Below are 20,587 nucleotides of genomic sequence, written 5' to 3' on the forward strand. Positions count from 1 at the left end.
AGATACACATCTGACATAGTTCTTCTTCAGGAGACGCGCTTACAAGGTAATACCTTACTACATATTAGGCAGAGGCGGTTAAAAAATGGTCACCCATGCAGGATAGACAAAGGAGTGCCTTTTCAGATATTAGTGTGCTTCCTGGGGACCTGGCAGAGGCGGAGGTGGCGAAGGCTATCGGCGCTCTTAATTCTGGTAAAGCAGTGAGTCCCAACGGTATCCCCATAGAGCTGTGCAAACTTGCAGCCCCAGAACGGTCGCACCGCCTCCTACGCATGTTCTTGGAAAGCCAAGAGGCTGATTTGCTGTCGAGAGGTCAAAGAATGGCTACTGTAGTAGTGATCCATAAGGACTGCAGGCCGCCAGGGAAATGTGCCTCATACAACCCATTTAGTTACTGAATACGGAAGTTAAGATACTCCCAAAACTCCTGATCAAACATTTGATTCAGGTGCTTCAACTACTTGTTCACCCGGATCAGTCTGGCATTAAGCCAGACAGGAGTACGGGGCCTAACCTGTGTCTTTTGCATGGGGTCTTGGGCTGGGCGGACCGGATCTGGGAAATACCATCATACTGTCCCTGGATGCGCATATGGCTTTCGACACAGGAGAGTGGCCTTTATTTATGCAGTGTTGGAGAGACTTGGGTTTGACCCTTCTTTCCTGTCCTGGATTTGACTCTTATACTCCGATCTGCTCGCTCAGGTGGTGGTCATTGGGAGCATTTTTGCCCTGTTTTCATTGTGACTGGGTATGAGGAAGGGCTGTCCTTTTTCCCCCTTAATATTTGCCCTTTTGTGTTAGAACCATTGGCGGCCTGGGTAAGGCTTGGTCAATCAATATCAATCAGTCGATCAATTTATTCGGAGGCAATTAACCATCTAAAAAGCAATATGTAATACAGTAAAGATATATAAAAGCAGGAAAGATACAATTCATAAGAGCAACTCAGAATATCTGCCTAATTATTCAATAACAACTCAGAAATAAGAAAAAGTTTAAGATCAAAATGGAAGTGCCACAATATATCAATGATAAAAAGACGGGTGTGCAGCAGTTAATTGTTAAACAATAAAATGCGATCACATCTGGTTAAATTGTTTCCCCACATTTACGAGAGTTCCTATAACATAATGGGATGAAATTCAGCAAAATTAGAGCGGGATGGAGGACAAAACCTCATGTTGGGTCCGGCAGTCGCTCCCCACCTGCCCTAGTGAATATGCTTATATCTTATCAAATATAAGAACATAGAAGTACAGTAGATGGTCTGTACTTATAACGCATATCATTGCCCATATTGTTACCATACAAAATACCAAGTTTGCACACTATTTATCGTTGCTGCGGGCGAAGTAAAGAAATCTTTCTATCATAAGGCAGCCCACAGAAAGATGTCATGCTGCAGCAAATATCCAAGGAGGGCGGGTGACTGTAGGTATAAGTACGCAGGTCGAGATTGTGTGAAGTGTGCACGTCTTTTATTCGGTATGATGTAGCTCTTCGTCTGGTGATTGTAAAACTTGCAGAATAACACCACATGCATTGTATTCTGGGCCATCACGTCACTGAAGGGGACAATTAGTTAAGTCGTTCATTTTTGGGAAGCTGACCAATCAGTGAAAGGTGCCCAGTCTTAGACGGGTCAAGACAAACCTATGTCTTGCATTTAAAACTGCTTTAAGATAAGGTTGCATATCAAAAGTGGTTAAAACAATTTGATTTTTGAAAACAGTGGGTTTAAAAATTTCAATTGTAAGTCTAAGATTGTCCAGATGTGTCATCACTTTATTTTCTAAGAAATCTCTACTAATAAGATCTAGTGTTTCAGGCTTCTGGAAATACTCAGGGTGGCCCAGATCATTACAGAAGCGTTGAATGTAAACAAACCACGTTATATGCTGGTATTATCTCGATTTGAGACAATCCCTGATTGTAACATGATTTAAGTCTGTATATTCTGAGGTCTATACTTTGTACCAGAGCAGGATGGGCTGTAGCATAATCAGGCCTGTAATAAACGGAGCTCCAAGTTCGGCATGGCATACATATCCTGGAGCGCTTTTGGGAGTGGCAAGAAGGTACCTGAAAACCCCATTTTCAACTAGTTGTACGTCACTGCATTTCTTGTGTCCCCACACTCCCGCCCCGTAAAGTTCAACACTAAGACATTTAGCTTTATAAATTGACATCATCAACTCTGGTGGATTACACCCCAGTCGTCTTGCGAAGCCTGGGAGTGCCATAAAGGCTTCACTAAATTGCAGGTTCCTATTGGAAGTGGCCGTGTTCCATATGCAGTCTTTATCAAATAAAATCCCCAAATAGGAAAAAGTATTAGTGAAGCCTATAGTTGTACCATGTATTTTTAGATCTCTGCAAGTTGCAGTGGTCCTCCCGCATTCCAGGTTTTTAATTGGTTCACTAAAGCCCAAGGTCCTGCATATATTCAACAAAGTTTGTAATAAGGGACTGAAGAGCAAGTGGAGTACGTGCCAAAAGGACATCATCGTCGGTGTAAAGAAAGGCAGGTATTGGGCGAGCCACTACTTGCGGAAGATCTTTGGACGATGCAGCAAGTACCGCGCCCACACTGTGTTTATGTATAGAGAGAACAGAAAGGGTGCTAGGACACAGCCCCGTCTCATCTCCTCTCCACCCAAAATGCTTCAGTGCATTCTCCTCTAGTACCATATCTGACCCTGGCTTTGCATCCGAGTATAAGTCCCTCAGAAAGCTAATAATCGATGCGTCTACCCCAGCTCTTTCATAATTGACCACAGTTTAGCATGTTTAACGCAGTCAAAAGCGGAGGAAAGGTCAACAAAGCTAAGTATATATTTTTCTCTTTGATTTTAATGTACTTCCCAAGTAGCATGCTTAAATTGAGAATCAGTTCCCACCCCGGAACGAAATACATATTGTAGAGCTGAAAGGATATTATGTGTGTCTGCCCAAGCTTCTAATCTGTTTAAAATGATGTGACCTGCAATCTTCACCAGGGACTCAAGTAGAGAAATCGGCCTATATCATGCCGGGTTCAATCGATGGCCCTTTTTGTAAATAGGCACAATAATTGATTCGGCCCATGATGATAAAAGCCAGCTATATAGCATGCCCTGAGTACTAAAGTCAAGAAGGGCCCCTTTGTACAGGTTTACAGGAATTGCGTCTGAGTCTGAGGCTTTACCACCTTTACTAGCCAATATTGCATCATTAACTTCTTCCAAATTAACGGGGACCGTGGTGGTAATCTGTGGAGTGTCTGCTATGATGATATGACTCTGTCCTTGCTCTGGTGCAGGCGCCCCATTAGTTAGAGAATAAATGCCAGTAAAGTGTTGTATCCAGTCGTCTTCCAAGATGGCCATCTCAATCCCGGGAGCCTCGTCTGCTATCAATGGTGCGGAGTTAATTACTCTCCCGAAAGCTCTATTATCCTTACTAGCACACGCTTCTGATAGAGATTATCAAGCCATCTCCTTTAACGGTGTCTTCCTCAAGTTTCTTCCTTATAATCTATTCTACAAGTCTGGAGATCAAGTTCGCATCTGGGGATTTGTGTAGAGCCTCCTTTAGCCGTTTATGGGCCCTAGTACATGTTCTATTAAACCTGTGGTATATAAATAAATAATACCTGATCTAGGTTTGTCTGGGCATAGTAATAACAGATAGCTCAATAAATAAGAGTCAAGATTCGAGGTAGTAGGAGTTTTGCAGGTTTAATACAGCATAAGGACAGGAACAGGACGACCTGCACAGGAATAGGATGGCAGGGCCCGACAGCGCTGCCGGGGTCAGGATCGGGCAAAAAGCAGGAAAAGGATGACTTTTTAATAACAGTACACGAGTATATATACATAACGCAAACACATAGCATTACATTGCAATAGGCGTAGCAGTGGGTGGAGCAGAAGGCGTGACGCGTAGCAGTCGCGAAAGATAAGGGTGAAAAGAGGTGTAACAGGGCGTATACATGGACATGTGATGCAAACGTAACAGAATATGTCATGAATGGGGTGTAACCCATGGAGGGGGCTACCTAAGGAGCCGGGACCTCTAACCTGGTGGTGCGCGCAAACTGGCAATGACGTGTTACTAGGAGAAGCTGGGGGCTATGAACTCTGTGCTAGGAGCAGAGACTGAAGTCTGGAGAGTCAGGGCGACATGTACCTAAACAGTATCTAGTATCTGATGTTTAGAGAACATGTTGATAGAATCCAAAAGTTATCGGGGTAAAGGCGAACAGACTCTAAGACTGGAGCATGCATTATTCTACATGTAGTGCGTGATGAAGAATATTAAATGACCATTAAATGCAGTATTTCTCTAACGTGGAGACGTAAAGGCTAGACAATGACGGAAACTATTGATGCGATTCAGTAGCTTAGGAATGCAGAGAAGGAGGACTGAACTGATAACTGGAATCATAACATACTCTTGGCAGACTCAGAGGCAGAGCCAGGCTGAACCGGGCACTGCGAGGCAGGAAATAAGTGAAGGGTCGAGGATACAGGTGGGGGCTGTATCGCTCCTCAGCGAGGCTTCAGGAGACAGGAGACAGGAGCTGAATCTGGTGTCCAGGCCCTTCTGAGGCCTAGAAACGGGGACTTTACAATGGAATAACGTGCACACTGAGAAACGTGGCAACGTAACTTTACATGGGCCTGATATTCGTAGTATTCACAAGAACTGGAAACTGGCATACTAGAGGTGGACACAACTGTAATTGCGTCTTTAATCGAACATGGGGAACACATATGCATATTTAATCATGCACAGATAACATATGTTGGATGACGCGTAGGGACACAGAACATAACAAAATTTACTTTTCCACATTCCCTCCTTGTCACTACGCTTCCATCAGGAAACATCAATATTCATGATACCATCTATCATTTCATACAGTATCATTTGCTCGTCTCGAATTATCCTGGAACGGGATTTAGAACGGGGCTTGGGACTAGGAATACAAGAGGTAGCACAAATGCCGCAAATCGCAGGGCCACATTGTATACAAAGGCAGCAGCTGAATATGATCGCTACTGCAATACCTAGAAAGGACAATACTTTCCATCCCCAGGCGGAAATTATATTCCAGAACCAACCGGACCATGTCCAGGTGCCTGGATCTTGGTGTAACAGATGGGCAATTTTATGGAGTCTGGTTATAGCTGAATAAACAGACGGCGCGTTATTTGGAATGAAAATGCAGCAACTAGATCCGATGACTCTACAGGCCCCGCCCCTATCGGCCAGTATGACGTCAAGGACGAGACGATTTTGCAAAACGACAAATCTCATAGCAGATTGCTCTTCGGTTAAGTTACCTAAAGCAGAGGCAGTCTCATTTACTACAGCTTCGAGGGTTCTTGTTAACCTACGGATCAGCTTACTATTCTGGATAGGTCCTATAAAGAAGAAGAAACCTCTATTGAAATCTGTGTACTGTTCTAGAGCAGTTTCAGTATAATCGACAATGGGGGACTCGATCTCCCTTCTATGTCTAATGTGTACTAGATGTGTGTTTCTATGATAATCAGGTGGGGCTAGGAAAACAGGTGGCAGTAGGAAGGCAATGTAACAGGTTCCCTCCCAATCGAGGGGCAGACGAACATATGCAGTTTGACCACAAATAAAATAAGAATGACGTGAAGCCTTGAAAATAGATTTCCTACTGTCACTATACTTGACAATAGTAGTACAATCACTATGTCCTACATGTACGGAACCATAATTTCGGACACATAATTCGCCTTTGACTGGTAGTACTGAAATAGCAGGTAAGTCTGGAGCGGAATCAGACTGAACATTCAGGACCATGAAATTCGAAGAATAATTACCTAAATTGTAAACTTCATTCTCTAGATCTAACCCTGTTCTGTGGGGAAGACCTTGCTTGTCTGGGAAACATGTACTGTTAAGAAAAGACATATCTGTTGAGGATGACGTTAACGTGGACCATGCTCCACACGAACCATTATGTGAAAATGGATAAGGAAAGAGTGGCAGAACTCCCTTCGGTGTCTGGAAAGGGGGGAGTCGACCACACACCCAACAATTAGTGGCATTGCTGGTCTGGTGTGAATAATGTAACATGCGGATGAAAGAATTATTACGCATAGCGAGGCGGTAAGAGAGTTCATGAGGAGGCAGATCACTAAACGTGTGCTCTACTGTAGCATTAGAAGACTTATTTACATGAGAAACTGGGAAATACAGGTAAAATGCATAACTGGTGCAGGAAATCATAATACTGAGAAATAATATGAAACATAGAAAAACGATACATCGGATTGAGTTTTGACTAACTCTCTCACTATGGGGGTCTATTTTATACATGTCAGAAACAGTCTAACCGTTTCACCTAGGGGAGGACTTAGACAATCAAACTGGCTGACTTATTTTACTAGACCGGAGTTTCAACTTATACTCCTGTTGCGGAGTTTTCTCTAACAGGGAGGGTGCAGTATCATTGTTCTTTGCGGGACAGTCCTTGAGAATAGTACTTTGGCAATCCTTCAAATCCTGGGAAATGTTCTTTGAGACGGGTTTCAGTCCGTAAAACTTCTTTACGTGCGAAAGGTGCACCCAGCCTTTGCGTCCCTCCAACTTCACGGCTGTACGGGTGGCGAGGAGGACCTGTCGGGGCTCCTTCCAGCGAGGCTCCAGCGGACTTGAGCGGTCGAAATTTCGCACTAGGACCATGGATCCTGGAACGATTTCATGCGGTGCCACCTCGGTATTGTCTGGAAATGCGGCAGCAACCTGTGAACGACAAGAGTTGAGGGCAGACATCAAGGAAGCTAGGTAATCTGTCAGCATATTACTTGAAACATCGGTAATACTTCGGGGTCTAGGTGTACCCCACATGTTAGGGGGGCGGCCGAAAACGACCTCATACGGGGACAGACCTGATCTGGAATGTGCGACCATGCGCATATAGAACAGAGCAACTGGCAGGGCTACTAGCCAGTCTACACCTTTCTCTTGACAAACTTTTGCAATTCGAATTTTCAGGGTCTGATTATGCCTCTCTACGAGACCGGCTGCTTCAGGATGGCGTACACAATGAAACTTCCACTGGTACCCTAACAACAGGGAAACGTGCTTCATTAACTCTGATGAGAATGGCTGGCCGTTATCAGAATATACGACCCTAGGGAGTCCATAACGGGGGAAAAACTCACGAACCAACTGCTTGGCAGTGGTCGCGGCTGTGTAATCTGGAACTGGATATGCTTCTGTCCACCTGGACAAAGCGCATACAACTACAAGGACATACTTGAAACCTCGACATCGCTCCATCTGAATGTAATCCATCTGGAGGACTTCAAAAGGGTGGTCAGGGGGCTGGAATCCACCTTGTTCCACCGGGACACTTTTACCTGGATTGAACTGGCAACATATCATACAGGTACGGACTTTCTGCTTGGCTGCAGCTCGTAAATGCTTGTTGAACCAAATATTCTGGATACTGTCTAACATAGCTTTTTCTCCTAAATGTGCTGGACTATGTGCGGTATTGATAATGACTTGAACCATAGAGTCGGGGAGAAACCATGTGGCTCTACCCTTCGTTAACCATCCTTGATCTGTCTGGACCCCTCCTTGTTCGGACCATTTCTTGATTTCATCGGGAGTAGCATGTAACTGGATATCTATGACATCTTGAGTAGGGTCCTTAACTGTCATACATGTAGTCGGATCTGGAGTGTGTGTCATGTTAACTGGAATGTCTGGAGTCTGTGCTGTAAGCTTGGCTGTGCGATCTGCTAGATCGTTACCCTGGGAAATAATGTCAGTAACTTTCGTGTGTGCTTTGCATTTCATGATAGCAATGGATGTTGGTAAATGTATTGCATCTAACAGAGCTTGAATAAGGAGACCATGCTGAATCTTGGTTCCATGTGAAGTCATGAAACCTCTCTCCTGCCAGAGCACTCCGAAGTCGTGTACGACTCCAAATGCGTAACGTGAATCGGTGTAAATATTAACTTTCAAGTTCTTGGCGTGTATACAGGCTTGTGTCAGAGCAACTAGCTCTGCTGCTTGAGCGGACAGGGTGTCAATACGGTGTGTCTCAATAACGTCAGTGTCAGTAGTCACTGCATACGCGGCGACTAGTTCTCCTGTACTTGTTCTCATACATGAACCATCCACATAAAGTGTCAGGTCGGGATCTGGTAACGGAATATCTGTCAGATCTTGTCTTGGCTTTGTCGTAATGTTAACTACTTCCACACAGTCGTGTGTGGCAGAATTCGAAGTAACTGATGGTAACAGTGTAGCAGGATTTAAAACGTTGCAGCGTCTGATTTCTATGTGTGGCTGGAACAGTGTCAATTCATAACCTGTTAAACGTGCAATTGTCAAGTGCTGAGTCTGTGTTCGGTTTAAAAGAACTTCCACGGAGTGTGGAACTTGTACTGTCAGGGAATGTCCTAAGACTATGGAATCACTTTGTCTGATAGCTAGTGCTGTGGCTGCAACTGACTTGAGGCACGCAGGGAGAGCCTGGGCTACAGGATCTAATGTGCTCGAAAAATAAGCACATGGCTTGTATTGTCCTGCTTGATCTTGTGTGAGAACAGATAATGCTGTACCTTCGCGTTCTGTGACGAAAAGTGTAAAAGGCTTACTGTAGTTTGGTGTAGCTAGAACTGGAGCTTGACATAAAGCTTTCTTTAACTCATTGAAACTGAGTGTATGTTCAGATGTCCAAGGGAGTACAGTCGATACGGCTGCCTCCTGTGTCGTTAACTGTATCAGTGGCTTAGCTAGAAATGCATACTGAGGAATCCATTGTCTGCAGTAAGAAGTAAGGCCAATAAAAGCACGTACCTCCTTCTGGGTCTTGGGCTGGGGAAGACTCGCTATTAACTGGATACGGTCTGGTGTCAACTGCCTACCCCTCTTGGACAGTAAGTGTCCTAAGTAGACCACTTGCTGGACACAGAATTGAAGCTTAGAAGGGGACACCTTGTGCCCCATCTCGGCTAGGAAATACAGAACTGTGAGGGATGCTCGCTCGCAAGCACGTTCAGAACGGGCTGTGACCAATAGATCATCGACATACTGGAGCAGGGCAGTGTCAGTTGGCATGTGAATGTTGTCTAGTTGTCTCTTAAGTGCTTGACTGTAAATACTAGGACTTTCTGTGAAACCTTGAGGAGCTCGTGTGAACATATAGCTCCTTCCATTTAAACAAAATCCGAAAAGAAACTGGCTGTCTGGATGAATGGGGACACTGAAAAATGCGTTCTTGAGGTCGATTACAGTAAAGAATGAAGCTTCGGAATCAATAGCTGTTAATAGGGAAGAGATATCTGGGACCACTGGGTACTGAGGAATAATACATTTATTAAGTTCTCGGAGATCAATCACTAATCGATATACTGGAGGTGCCCCCAAATGTGGATCAGTACGTTTCATGACTGGAATGATCGGAGAATTGCATACATTGGAGTCAGTTTCTACAACTACTCCTTGAGCCATGAGCTCGTCAATAATTTTGGATAAGGCTGCTACAGCCTCAGGTGGCAATCTGTACTGTCTGATTCGTGGCAGGACTACACCTGGCTTAAGAGTCACACGATGGGGTGTGATTTGCATGTACCCTACATCGGTTGGACCTTGCGCCCATAAATGCTGCGGAACATTAGACAATCTAGGATCAAAATCTCGTAATACATAGTGACCCTTGAAGTCACGTAGGAACAATCGTATTCCCTCTGGGGAACAGCATATAACTGCACCTAACTCTTTCAGTGTTTTAATACCTAATAGATTCTCTGGACACGACTTAGTAAGTAACAGGTCAGTAGTACGGGACAATGGACCTACTTCTAGAGTAACTGGCTTTGATATTTCATTTACGATAGGCTTTCCTGAAAATCCAAGGGAAACATTTCTTGAGCCTGAGAGCGGAGCCCCTGGAACTTCGGCGTGGCTAATTGTGGTCCTACTTGCCCCTGTATCAATCAAAAACTTTCTGTCTTTCCCTAATACTTGACTGTGAACATAGGGACCTTCTTGATCTACAGGTATCTCGATGAGAGGCAAGCCTACCTCCCTCTCTAGGCTGTTTCATGAATATGGCTGATACTCTGGATACTCAGACTGTGCATACTGGTACATCTGCTGTGTAACGTGCTGTGTTGCAGCGATGGGCTGCGGTGCTGTAACTGTCTGTGGTGCATTCTGTGGCTGAGGAATCTGTGAAACTTGTTCTTGTCTTGGCGGACGTGGTCTTTCTTTAGTCTTACCAGTAGCTATGTTGTGTTTCAGAACTGCACACTCGTTTATAAAATGACCTGGCTGTTTACAATAATTGCAGTTCCCTTTAACGGGAGCTGCAGGATGACTGGCTTGATTCGGACCCCTCTTCTGACTGTCTTGAGGAACAGATTGTGCAACTAGTACTTTCATTTTCGTGTCTTTCATACGTTTTCTCTCGTGTTCTTGCTCTTCTCTGATTCTGTTCTGGTGGTATTGGAGCATCTGTAACATCTGGGACGGGGTATTAGCTTGCCAGGTACTTTCGACTTTCAAAACTCGATTTTTAATTGGTGGACTTGAATTCTCGACTAATTTAGTAACAAAAAGATGAGGGTATGACTCACTACTTGTCTTGAGGCCACTGTTGATGCTAAAACATTTCTCAAATCTGGAATAATAATCACTAATGTCTTCGTCTTGTTTCTGTTTACAGGCTGAGATTGCATCCCAGTCTTCCTTTTTCGTGGTTAACAATCTGGGTAAAACTTGTATTAACAATTCTGGTAATTCTTTACATTTATCTCCAAGACCGGTACCTGGTACTCGTGCCTTATCTTCAGCTTCTAGAACTGCCCAATCTATCTTTTTCTCTCCCACCTCCCATTCTTTTTCCTTGAGCTTTTCATACACCCCTGCGGGCAACAGAACTTTCAACATTTTAATTATGTCTGGATACGTGTATTCTCCCATACGGAGCATGTCTTTTAATTCTCGGTGGAACCCTGCTGGATCTTTATCATGACAGGGAATTAATTTCTTCATCTCTAGGAGTTCCATCTTTGTAATCGGAGTGTAAACAAACACTCGTTCTAGTTCGCCACCCGTTCCTCTAACTGGGTGGACTTCTCGTAACGGATTCTGTCTCTCCATGTAAAATGGTTTACTTTCTGGGGGTGAGACATGAACAAAATGCGGATTCAAAAACGTTCTATATTTGTGACGCTGTTCTAGAATGACACTAATTAAATCGGTACCTAAACCTTTCCATCTATACTGGAGTAACTCGTTCAGGACATCATGTAACGGACCTGGATCAGAATGCTGACCCTCATACAATGTAATGAGGTGCTGGATCATATACATACCCGCCAGTCGTTGCTCGGCTGGGGGCAATTTCAGAAACATTTGTGCCACTATTTCATCTGGAAAAGTGGTAGAATCAGTAATCCATCGGACTGCTGATCGGACTAGTTCTTGTTCATGCATAGTACTTAACTCGCTATAACCGATTCGTGATTTCAGAATGTGATCGGTAGCTTGGAATACTTGTTCTAGAGAACCTTGTTCTGGTGCTGGATGATGGAAAGTTGACTTGTGTTCTAGACGTAAATGGCGATCTGGAAATCTAGATTTTCCTACATACGCTATTCTGTCGGGATTCTCGTCCTCTACCTCTTCAGTATCAGAGTTACTTTCCTTCTCGCTTACTTGTGCTGCTTTGCGTTGTTCGTGTATCCTTATTATTTCTTTACGAATCTTCTTGTACATACTCTCTATACTACCGATGGTCTTATGCTTACCCTCGGCTATATTATCACTCCACCTTGTCAGGGTTCTCATTTCGGCTTGATCTTTGGACGGGTAATCTTGTTCTCGTATTAGACAATTAATCAGAAACTTTAATAGCATGAGCTGGACTTCAGCTTTTCTTTGAGACATGACTTCGCCAATGCTTTCTGGATCATCCCCTGTACGGATGAAACGATATATTCTGTCTAGATCTTCTTTCATATCTGGTAGGGTGACTAGATACTCGGTCACCTTTCTTACGCGTAATGAATATAAAACCATACTATCCTCGCCTGGGACTGGATCATAGCCACATTCGTTAAGGGCTTTTCTTATTTCTGCAACAGACTGATACCTGGGCGTACGCTGTGACGCTTGCATATGTAATTCGGCTGTCGTTAAACGCTTGTGTGGCGGCGGGGTTTGAGGAGGACCTCCTCCTGCGGCCCCTAAACTAGAGTCGTCTACTGATCCTCTTCGTACTAGTGTGGCAGGAAATTGAAATACGGGCTGAACTGGTATGGCGGGCTGGACCGGGGGGACCGTAACAGGTACTGCAAGGGGTGCCCCGGTGTCTGGAGGAACGGGAAGTGCCTGATTTACAGGGACTGGCGGAGCGCGAACAGGATTTGCATATTCTGGGACTGTGTCGTCCAAATAGGACGAAATAAAAATATCAGCTGCGGTCTGTTTGTGACGTAGCTTGGTCGGAACTAATGGTGGCGGGAAATTACTGGATGCCTCTGGGGTCGCTTTTGGCAAGCCCTCGGCAAGGAGAGGATACATACCCTTAATAAGGGCATGCCTCTGTCTGTCTGACTGTTCGGCTTTAACTTGTTCACCTATCTCGATTAGTTCTTTTTCTTGTGCTCGTTCTAAGGATTCTCTACTTAATTCTGACTTTCTGATTTCTTTTTCGGTTCTTTTATGAGCTTCTTTGCGCCATAACTCGATGGCATCTTTCTGTGACTGTCTGGCTTTCTTTTTCCATAATGCCTCTTCTACTCTCATGATGCACTCGGCATCCCATGTACCTGATACGGGCCATCTATACTTTTCTTCTAACTGTTTGGTATACTCTACCCATAAATCTAGATACAATATGGCGCTTATGCCATGCTTCTGATACATAAAATGACCTGGACTGTCCCTAGGCGGGACAGGAACTGCTGCTTCTAGCAGACCTTTTCTAGTTCTCAACTGACGTAACTTAGAAAACAAGGGCATGACTGGACTGTAATCTAGACACAATACAATACACAATGAACACGATACTTATTCCCCATTCATACCACGACATTAAAATACATGAAGAACATTAAAAATAACAGTTCGAACAGAATACTACCTGGAATACGGAAAGCAGAATACATGAATTTTCTCGAGAACAGAACTGACTGGAACAGAAACTAGATGCACTGCTGAAACAGTACGAAACTTACCGGTCTCATAAAGAGATACGTCAGGACCCGCATCCACCGAAGTGGACACTTCGTTTGTGGGTCTGTGTACCACCAACCCACGGACCAGAGTCAATTAAATTGACCCTGTCTAGATACTCCCCCAGTAACGGTACTCACCGGGCAGCAAGAACGGAAGGCCTCGGACTGGACTGGACTGCTTCGACGTCGGACGGACGAACTTCGGACTTCTGTTACGGGTGGGCCTCCGGATACCTCGGACCTTGGACTCTCGGCTTGGGCTCTGGTCGGGACTCGCCACGTTCCTCCACCGTCTCGTCTGGATGCTGGACCGCCTCCTCCGTCTCCTCCGTGGGCCTGAGGGATACTTGAAGCAGAAATATCTGCCGGTGCGCAGAAGAGTTCCGTCACGACTGCAGAGGGTCAGGGGGTCGGCGTGGCTTCACCGACGCGTGGGGAAAGGGCAAGTCCCTATTCGGGCGCCATTATGTGGTATATAAATAAATAATACCTGATCTAGGTTTGTCTGGGCATAGTAATAACAGATAGCTCAATAAATAAGAGTCAAGATTCGAGGTAGTAGGAGTTTTGCAGGTTTAATACAGCATAAGGACAGGAACAGGACGACCTGCACAGGAATAGGATGGCAGGGCCCGACAGCGCTGCCGGGGTCAGGATCGGGCAAAAAGCAGGAAAAGGATGACTTTTTAATAACAGTACACGAGTATATATACATAACGCAAACACATAGCATTACATTGCAATAGGCGTAGCAGTGGGTGGAGCAGAAGGCGTGACGCGTAGCAGTCGCGAAAGATAAGGGTGAAAAGAGGTGTAACAGGGCGTATACATGGACATGTGATGCAAACGTAACAGAATATGTCATGAATGGGGTGTAACCCATGGAGGGGGCTACCTAAGGAGCCGGGACCTCTAACCTGGTGGTGCGCGCAAACTGGCAATGACGTGTTACTAGGAGAAGCTGGGGGCTATGAACTCTGTGCTAGGAGCAGAGACTGAAGTCTGGAGAGTCAGGGCGACATGTACCTAAACAGTATCTAGTATCTGATGTTTAGAGAACATGTTGATAGAATCCAAAAGTTATCGGGGTAAAGGCGAACAGACTCTAAGACTGGAGCATGCATTATTCTACATGTAGTGCGTGATGAAGAATATTAAATGACCATTAAATGCAGTATTTCTCTAACGTGGAGACGTAAAGGCTAGACAATGACGGAAACTATTGATGCGATTCAGTAGCTTAGGAATGCAGAGAAGGAGGACTGAACTGATAACTGGAATCATAACATACTCTTGGCAGACTCAGAGGCAGAGCCAGGCTGAACCGGGCACTGCGAGGCAGGAAATAAGTGAAGGGTCGAGGATACAGGTGGGGGCTGTATCGCTCCTCAGCGAGGCTTCAGGAGACAGGAGACAGGAGCTGAATCTGGTGTCCAGGCCCTTCTGAGGCCTAGAAACGGGGACTTTACAATGGAATAACGTGCACACTGAGAAACGTGGCAACGTAACTTTACATGGGCCTGATATTCGTAGTATTCACGAGAACTGGAAACTGGCATACTAGAGGTGGACACAACTGTAATTGCGTCTTTAATCGAACATGGGGAACACATATGCATATTTAATCATGCACAGATAACATATGTTGGATGACGCGTAGGGACACAGAACATAACAAAATTTACTTTTCCACAAACCAACCCTTTTTCTCCTGTCTTACTTTTTTATTTACGACTGAAAGGCTCTCCTTCACCCCCTGCGTAATTAACAAAAATGCTTTGATGATGGCATTGGGCGCTATTGAGCCATCTAGGCAGGTCTTAAAAGCCTCTCTTAAGCTAGCTATCAGTTGCTTAAGGAACCCTTCCGGAACAATCTGTTTCCATCGTAGGGTATTCCCATTAAAACTCGATAGCTCTATTTCCTCTACTTGTGAGATAATACTATTGGGCTCCTGCTTAAAAAATTGAGTTGTCAATAATTCAATGCTCAAGTGAAAATTATCACTTAGTGAAATCAAGTGAGTTAGAAAGTTAAACGCCTGAGCAGCGCGTCTATTGGATAATAAAATGTGGTCAATAATGCTATGTGCATTTCTCTCATTAAAAGTACACTTACCTGGTCGTAAGGGGAAGAGATCTCATTTGCAGAGGCCAAGTCAAATTTAAATAATAATTCATTCATCTTATCCCCATAAGCGTTATGATTAAAATGGGTTTGATCAACTCTCCTTCAGCTCTCTTACCACATATGTTCCTAGACTGTACATTACACCGCCGTAAATTAAAATCTCCTCCCCATAAAATAATGGTATACTTACTATTATTTGTATAAATATACTCCAAGTCATTGTTCAGTTTCTGTAGTGTATCTATGATGACTTGTGTGGGGGCATTATTATAAGAATTAATTTTAGCTAACCTGGCAGAACCAGACAAATCACAGAATATTAATTGATAATAAGGATTCTGTGTTGCCAAAGAGATGTAAGTACATTGTAGGCTATTAGATGCATATGTGAACAGCTGTTTTTTCAAATGAGGTCCACAATTTGCTCTACATACAATTCAATCATATGTATATGCCTTCGCGATTCCTTAATTTATGTAAACACATAAAAATATTTTTACATTTTTAAAAACCAGTCTGAGAGCAGCGGTCCTCCAGAACGGAAACTCGCATCAATCTCTGTGACTTTGTGTCTGTCACTGAGATGAAACATTGTCATGCCAGCATGAGAAGGGTTGAAGATCTGCGGGTGGCATTGCAACAAGCATCGCTTGTAAAGAACGACTTTTGTTGCAAAAGCGAATGTATTTATGTGTTGTATAAACATTAGAATAATCTACTGTATAAAAACATGACATTGGACGTCCTCCACAGATTTGCCACTTTTCGAAGCTGATAATTGTTCATGGAAAGGAGAGCCTCAGAAAGAAGAGCCCGTTTCCTTTTCCATTGATTATCTTGGAGCAGAATTGAGGGACGGCGACGCTGAGCCAGACCACGGTAACATGCTTTTATTTCTGGCTTGTAACCATCACTAGAGTGTCCTAGAGCTGTGAGGTGTAAAGAGTCTATTTATTCACTTGCTCATCCCCAAGACAACCCTCTGTTTGTTATAAAGAGGGCATAATATCTTCCCTGTGTCATTGTCAACACATTAAAATTACATGAAAAACCTTTATTCTCAAGTAAAACCCCGATTTAAAAAACAGGATGTTCTTTGTTCATGAATGTGCATTTCAGCAATACATTTTCAGCAATACATTTTCAAGTCTGTTGCTGTCTTATACTTTACTGCTTTTTTAAATCTCAGGATATGAAGTTGTTTCATTTTGCGTAAAAGGAGAGGAGGAGGCCTCGGGCGGGAAGAATCCGGGCAGTCGCAGAATAAAACGCACCAGGAGTCCTATGAGTGAGTAGATAAAGCTGCACCTTAAAGCAAGAGAGTGTGTTGATACAAGACCCCACTGCACACACCAGCGTTGCAAGTGTCACTTTATTGCACTGTTAAGTAATTCCATTTGAAATGAAATTCCATTCCAGACCTTTCATAAAGAAACTAAAACCCTTGGGTACTTCATCCACCCAGGTCACCTGTTAGCATGGTAACACCACACCCAGCAAATACCTCTTCCATGTGTGCAGTATTATGTGGGTGCACTGTCACCACACCGTTCTGAGTTCCACACTGTAGAATAAGAGAGAAGCTGTCACCTTGCATGTCTTCCTCTGTTCTTTGCCACAAAATGCAGAATGTGTAATGTGTATATAAAGTGCTTAGCCAGCACAAGATGTCGGTGCTAAACCCTTGAATCAAGAGCATAAAACCTGCCTGGTACAATTTTTCAATGTGCAACATAGTATATTTTGCATCTCTTCATGCCATTACCATCTGTCTGTCCGTTATATTGTATGCAGAAAACAGTTGTACTGTTGATGTAACGCAGGGCACGTGGCCAGAACGCAATGATTGTAGCATCCAGCTCAATAATAGAATGGATCGCAATTGCGATTGTCTATGTTGTGTAATAGGCAAATCTTGTTTCATTATTGTAGGAAGCTGGCTTTGTATATACTATACCAAAGTGAGGTATAGTGTGCACAGAGTCCAGTGGAACCCCAAAGGTAGACAGAGGTAAAGTTAGATACAACCTTACTCTCTATTTGTGGTAGTGTGGTCGAGCAGTAAGGCAGTATCAGAGGACAGTGCTAAGCATTTGTTGCACCCAGTCAGTCAGCAAATGGTCTCACACACTCAAAGACTGAACTTCAGACCAATTGTTTTGTATAAAATATTCTTTTAGTTATTTTATTTCCTAGAACCAAGCAAGCCTGGCACAGGTAAGTGATAAATACTTTTCAGTAAATATACAGATGTAATACAGTTTGGATTGTAATTGTATATGCACTTTGTTTTGACTTACAGTATTGTTTCAGAGAAATGCAATGCTTTCGGAAATACAGTACATAGACTTTGAATGGGCCTTTTAGTAAAATTACAGGTAAGTTACTTTTGAGATTACTTTTCTTACACAGTGTAGTATACCTGGATACTATACTGGGACATTTCCTGTAAACAGGTAAATACAATCGTTTTTGTTAGTACAATTTTAAAGACTTTCTTTAAGTTTTCCAACTCCACACTTAGAAACTTTTCATAGAAAAACAGTCAATGTTATCCTATGGAGGAAAACAATGTTAACGGTTGAAAGGAAGATACTTAGTTGTGGGAGTTGGTAATCTGGGTTTATACTCAGTGGTCCCCCAAGGTCAGGGATACACTCTTGTTGCACCCGCAGCGGCACTAGGGCAGCCGGGTGCAGAGTGCTAAGGCCCAGTTGGGGAGAGGGGACCTCCGATTGGTGGCTGCTGACAAGCAAAGCTCTTGGACTTAAGCTCAGGGCAAATGAGGAAACAAAGTAGCACAACAGATGCACCCTCAGCGGCACTGGGGCGGCCGGGTACAGAGTGCTGTTTTGGCGTCGGAAGCCCTGTAGCTTTTAATAGGGAGTCTCCGGTTTGCAAACACACTGCAGGCTCGGGAACGAAGGTCTTCTGGGTGCGACCACCACTTCGAGAGGTAAGTTGGGCTGTTAGGAGTTGGTTAATCACCGTCGGTTGGGCCACCCAAGTCTGTGGGGCATCGGGTGCAGGGGTGCGATTTAGGGTCGGATCTTCTTATCAGCTCTAGGTCGCGGTTGGGGGGACCTTCCGGATTTAGGCTGTTGGCGTTGGCTGGAGGCTTGAGGCAGGTCAGGGATCGCTGGATCTCGGGTCAGGATCACCGGGGAGACCTCCTCGTGGTGTTTGGCCACTCGAGCTCTGGCCGTGGACGGCAGGTGCAGAGTGGGGTGGATTTGTGGTTTCTGGCCGGAGCCAGAGGTTGGAGATGAACAAATCCGGTGTTCACGGGAGACACGGTCTTTGTGGTTGAAGGCAGGCAGGTCCTTCAGGGATTTCGAGGTTGCTGGCTGCAGGACACACCAGGATTTCGCTGGAGCAGGTTTGAGATGGAGACAGGCCAGTAGGGCTGGGGCCAAGTCAATGGGCGTCTTCCTCTTGTTAGCTTCGGCACGGGTGTTCGGTCTTTCGTATTCTTTTCTTATAGTTGGTTCTTGTCTGAGTTCTTGGTTCAGGGCTGCCCCCTAAATACTGTATTTAGGGGATGTTTTAGGAGTCTTGAGGTCAGTAGCCAACAGGCTACTGGACTTAGGGTAACTACACCTTTGGTGTGCTCACCCCACGTGGGGTGGGGGGTGAGCAAAATCCCTAATCCTGATTGGGGAGTGCCTGCCATCTGCAAGATGTCAGGCACTGATGAGTAGGCTTCACCTCGATTTTCCCACCAGAGGGATGGAGTTGGCAGAGGTGGGCTGGCCAGTTTTTCCCGCCTGTCCTCCCGCCAAAAAGGAGGGTAGACAGGAAAGGGGCCTGCTCCTGATAGCAGGAGAGGCTGGGTGTCGCATTACAAAGGCTGCAAGGAATTTGAAGCTCCCCTGCCACAGATGGCTCTTCCTGGCCTGGGGGAGGTGTGAACACCTCCCCCAGGAAAGGCTGTGTTTCTGGGCTCAGGGAGCGAAGGCTCCCACCCTAGGGGTTCTGAAACATGTCTCGTGGTGGCAGACTAGTGTGTACCAGTCAGGGAACACACCAGAGGCTGGTTGCATTTTTCATTAAATCCCACACTGGCACCAGTGTGGGTTTAATGTGCTGAGAATTTTGATACCAAACTTTTCAGTTTTCAGTGCAGCCATTATGGGACTGTGGAGTTCCTAATAACAAACTCTCAGCACCATGTAATCTTAATGGCAGCACTGCACTTATAGGGCCCAGGAATGGACTTGGGCACTGTAGGGGTACAGGGCTCATGCACCTGAACCCTCACCATAGGTATAGTGCACCCAGCTAGAGGAGTGACTGATATATGCCAGTCTTGTAGATGGAACAGGAGTAAGGTACCCGTCAACCTTGTTGGGATTGGGGTGTAATAGTATAAGAACAACAGTGTCCCAACTGGTATTAATTAAAGACAATTAGTGGAGATATGTAAATACATTATCTGAAAGGAAACAGGGAGACTTTCTATAATTCTGACATGTGCTAAAAGCATCATTTTATGTATAAAACATTTTTGGGGAAAAGAACAGAAGTATAGTTTACAGTTATAGCAGCACTACAGTATATAAATCACAGCAACTGAAAAAACAACCCAAATTGTACGTGGTGCTCTAGGTGTAACAGTGAAAACCAATATAGCGACGCAGGTGACAATGTGAAACAGCGTGAGTGGCGCAAAGTGACTAGTGAATAAATATACAGTGTATTCATTGATATACGGCGTTCCAGATAGATTAGAGGTTCATTTTGAAAGTATTCAATGTGTTGAACCGCTTCGTATCTCGCGCCAATATTTGCGCTGAAAGGTCGACGGCGTTTCGATCCAAGTTACTACAGGATCTTCATCATTCATGGACTGGTTTAACCACTCCCAGGAACATCTACGCTTCACTTGCGGCTGCAGACCCAACGACCTCCCTTTTTCTGGACGTGGCGATACACGCGGAGGATGGAAAACTGAGCACCTGCCTCTTCAGGAAACCTACGGAGAGGAACACCCTCCTTCAATACAGCAGTTATCATCCACGAGGCTTAAGGGATGGACTACCATACGGACAATTTCTTCGTTTCAGGAGAAATTGCAAGTGGCGAAAGGACTACTTTAGAGAGGCGGAGGTTCTAGCCAAGAAACTGGCAGTCAGAGGCTATCCTAAAAGGCTGATTTCAAGAGCACGAAAGAGGGCATGGTATCGCCACAGGGACAATCTCCTCACAATTCAAACAAAG

The 20,587-nt window shown here is 44.6% G+C and overlaps 1 protein-coding gene across 1 annotated transcript in view; it reads left to right on the plus strand.

Moving 5' to 3' along the window:
- The window catches only part of LOC144782514 (uncharacterized), an 80,682-nt gene that overhangs the window by 28,152 nt on the left and 31,943 nt on the right, over positions 1-20,587 (plus strand). Inside the window, exons 4-5 of the mRNA XM_078661917.1 lie at positions 16,121-16,246; positions 16,557-16,655. Coding sequence (XP_078518043.1) covers positions 16,121-16,246; positions 16,557-16,655 — 225 coding nt within the window. The remainder of the gene's footprint in view (positions 1-16,120; positions 16,247-16,556; positions 16,656-20,587) is intronic.

The sequence above is a fragment of the Lissotriton helveticus genome, chromosome 9 (assembly GCF_964261635.1).
Source record: "Lissotriton helveticus chromosome 9, aLisHel1.1, whole genome shotgun sequence".
NCBI lineage: Eukaryota > Metazoa > Chordata > Amphibia > Caudata > Salamandridae > Lissotriton > Lissotriton helveticus.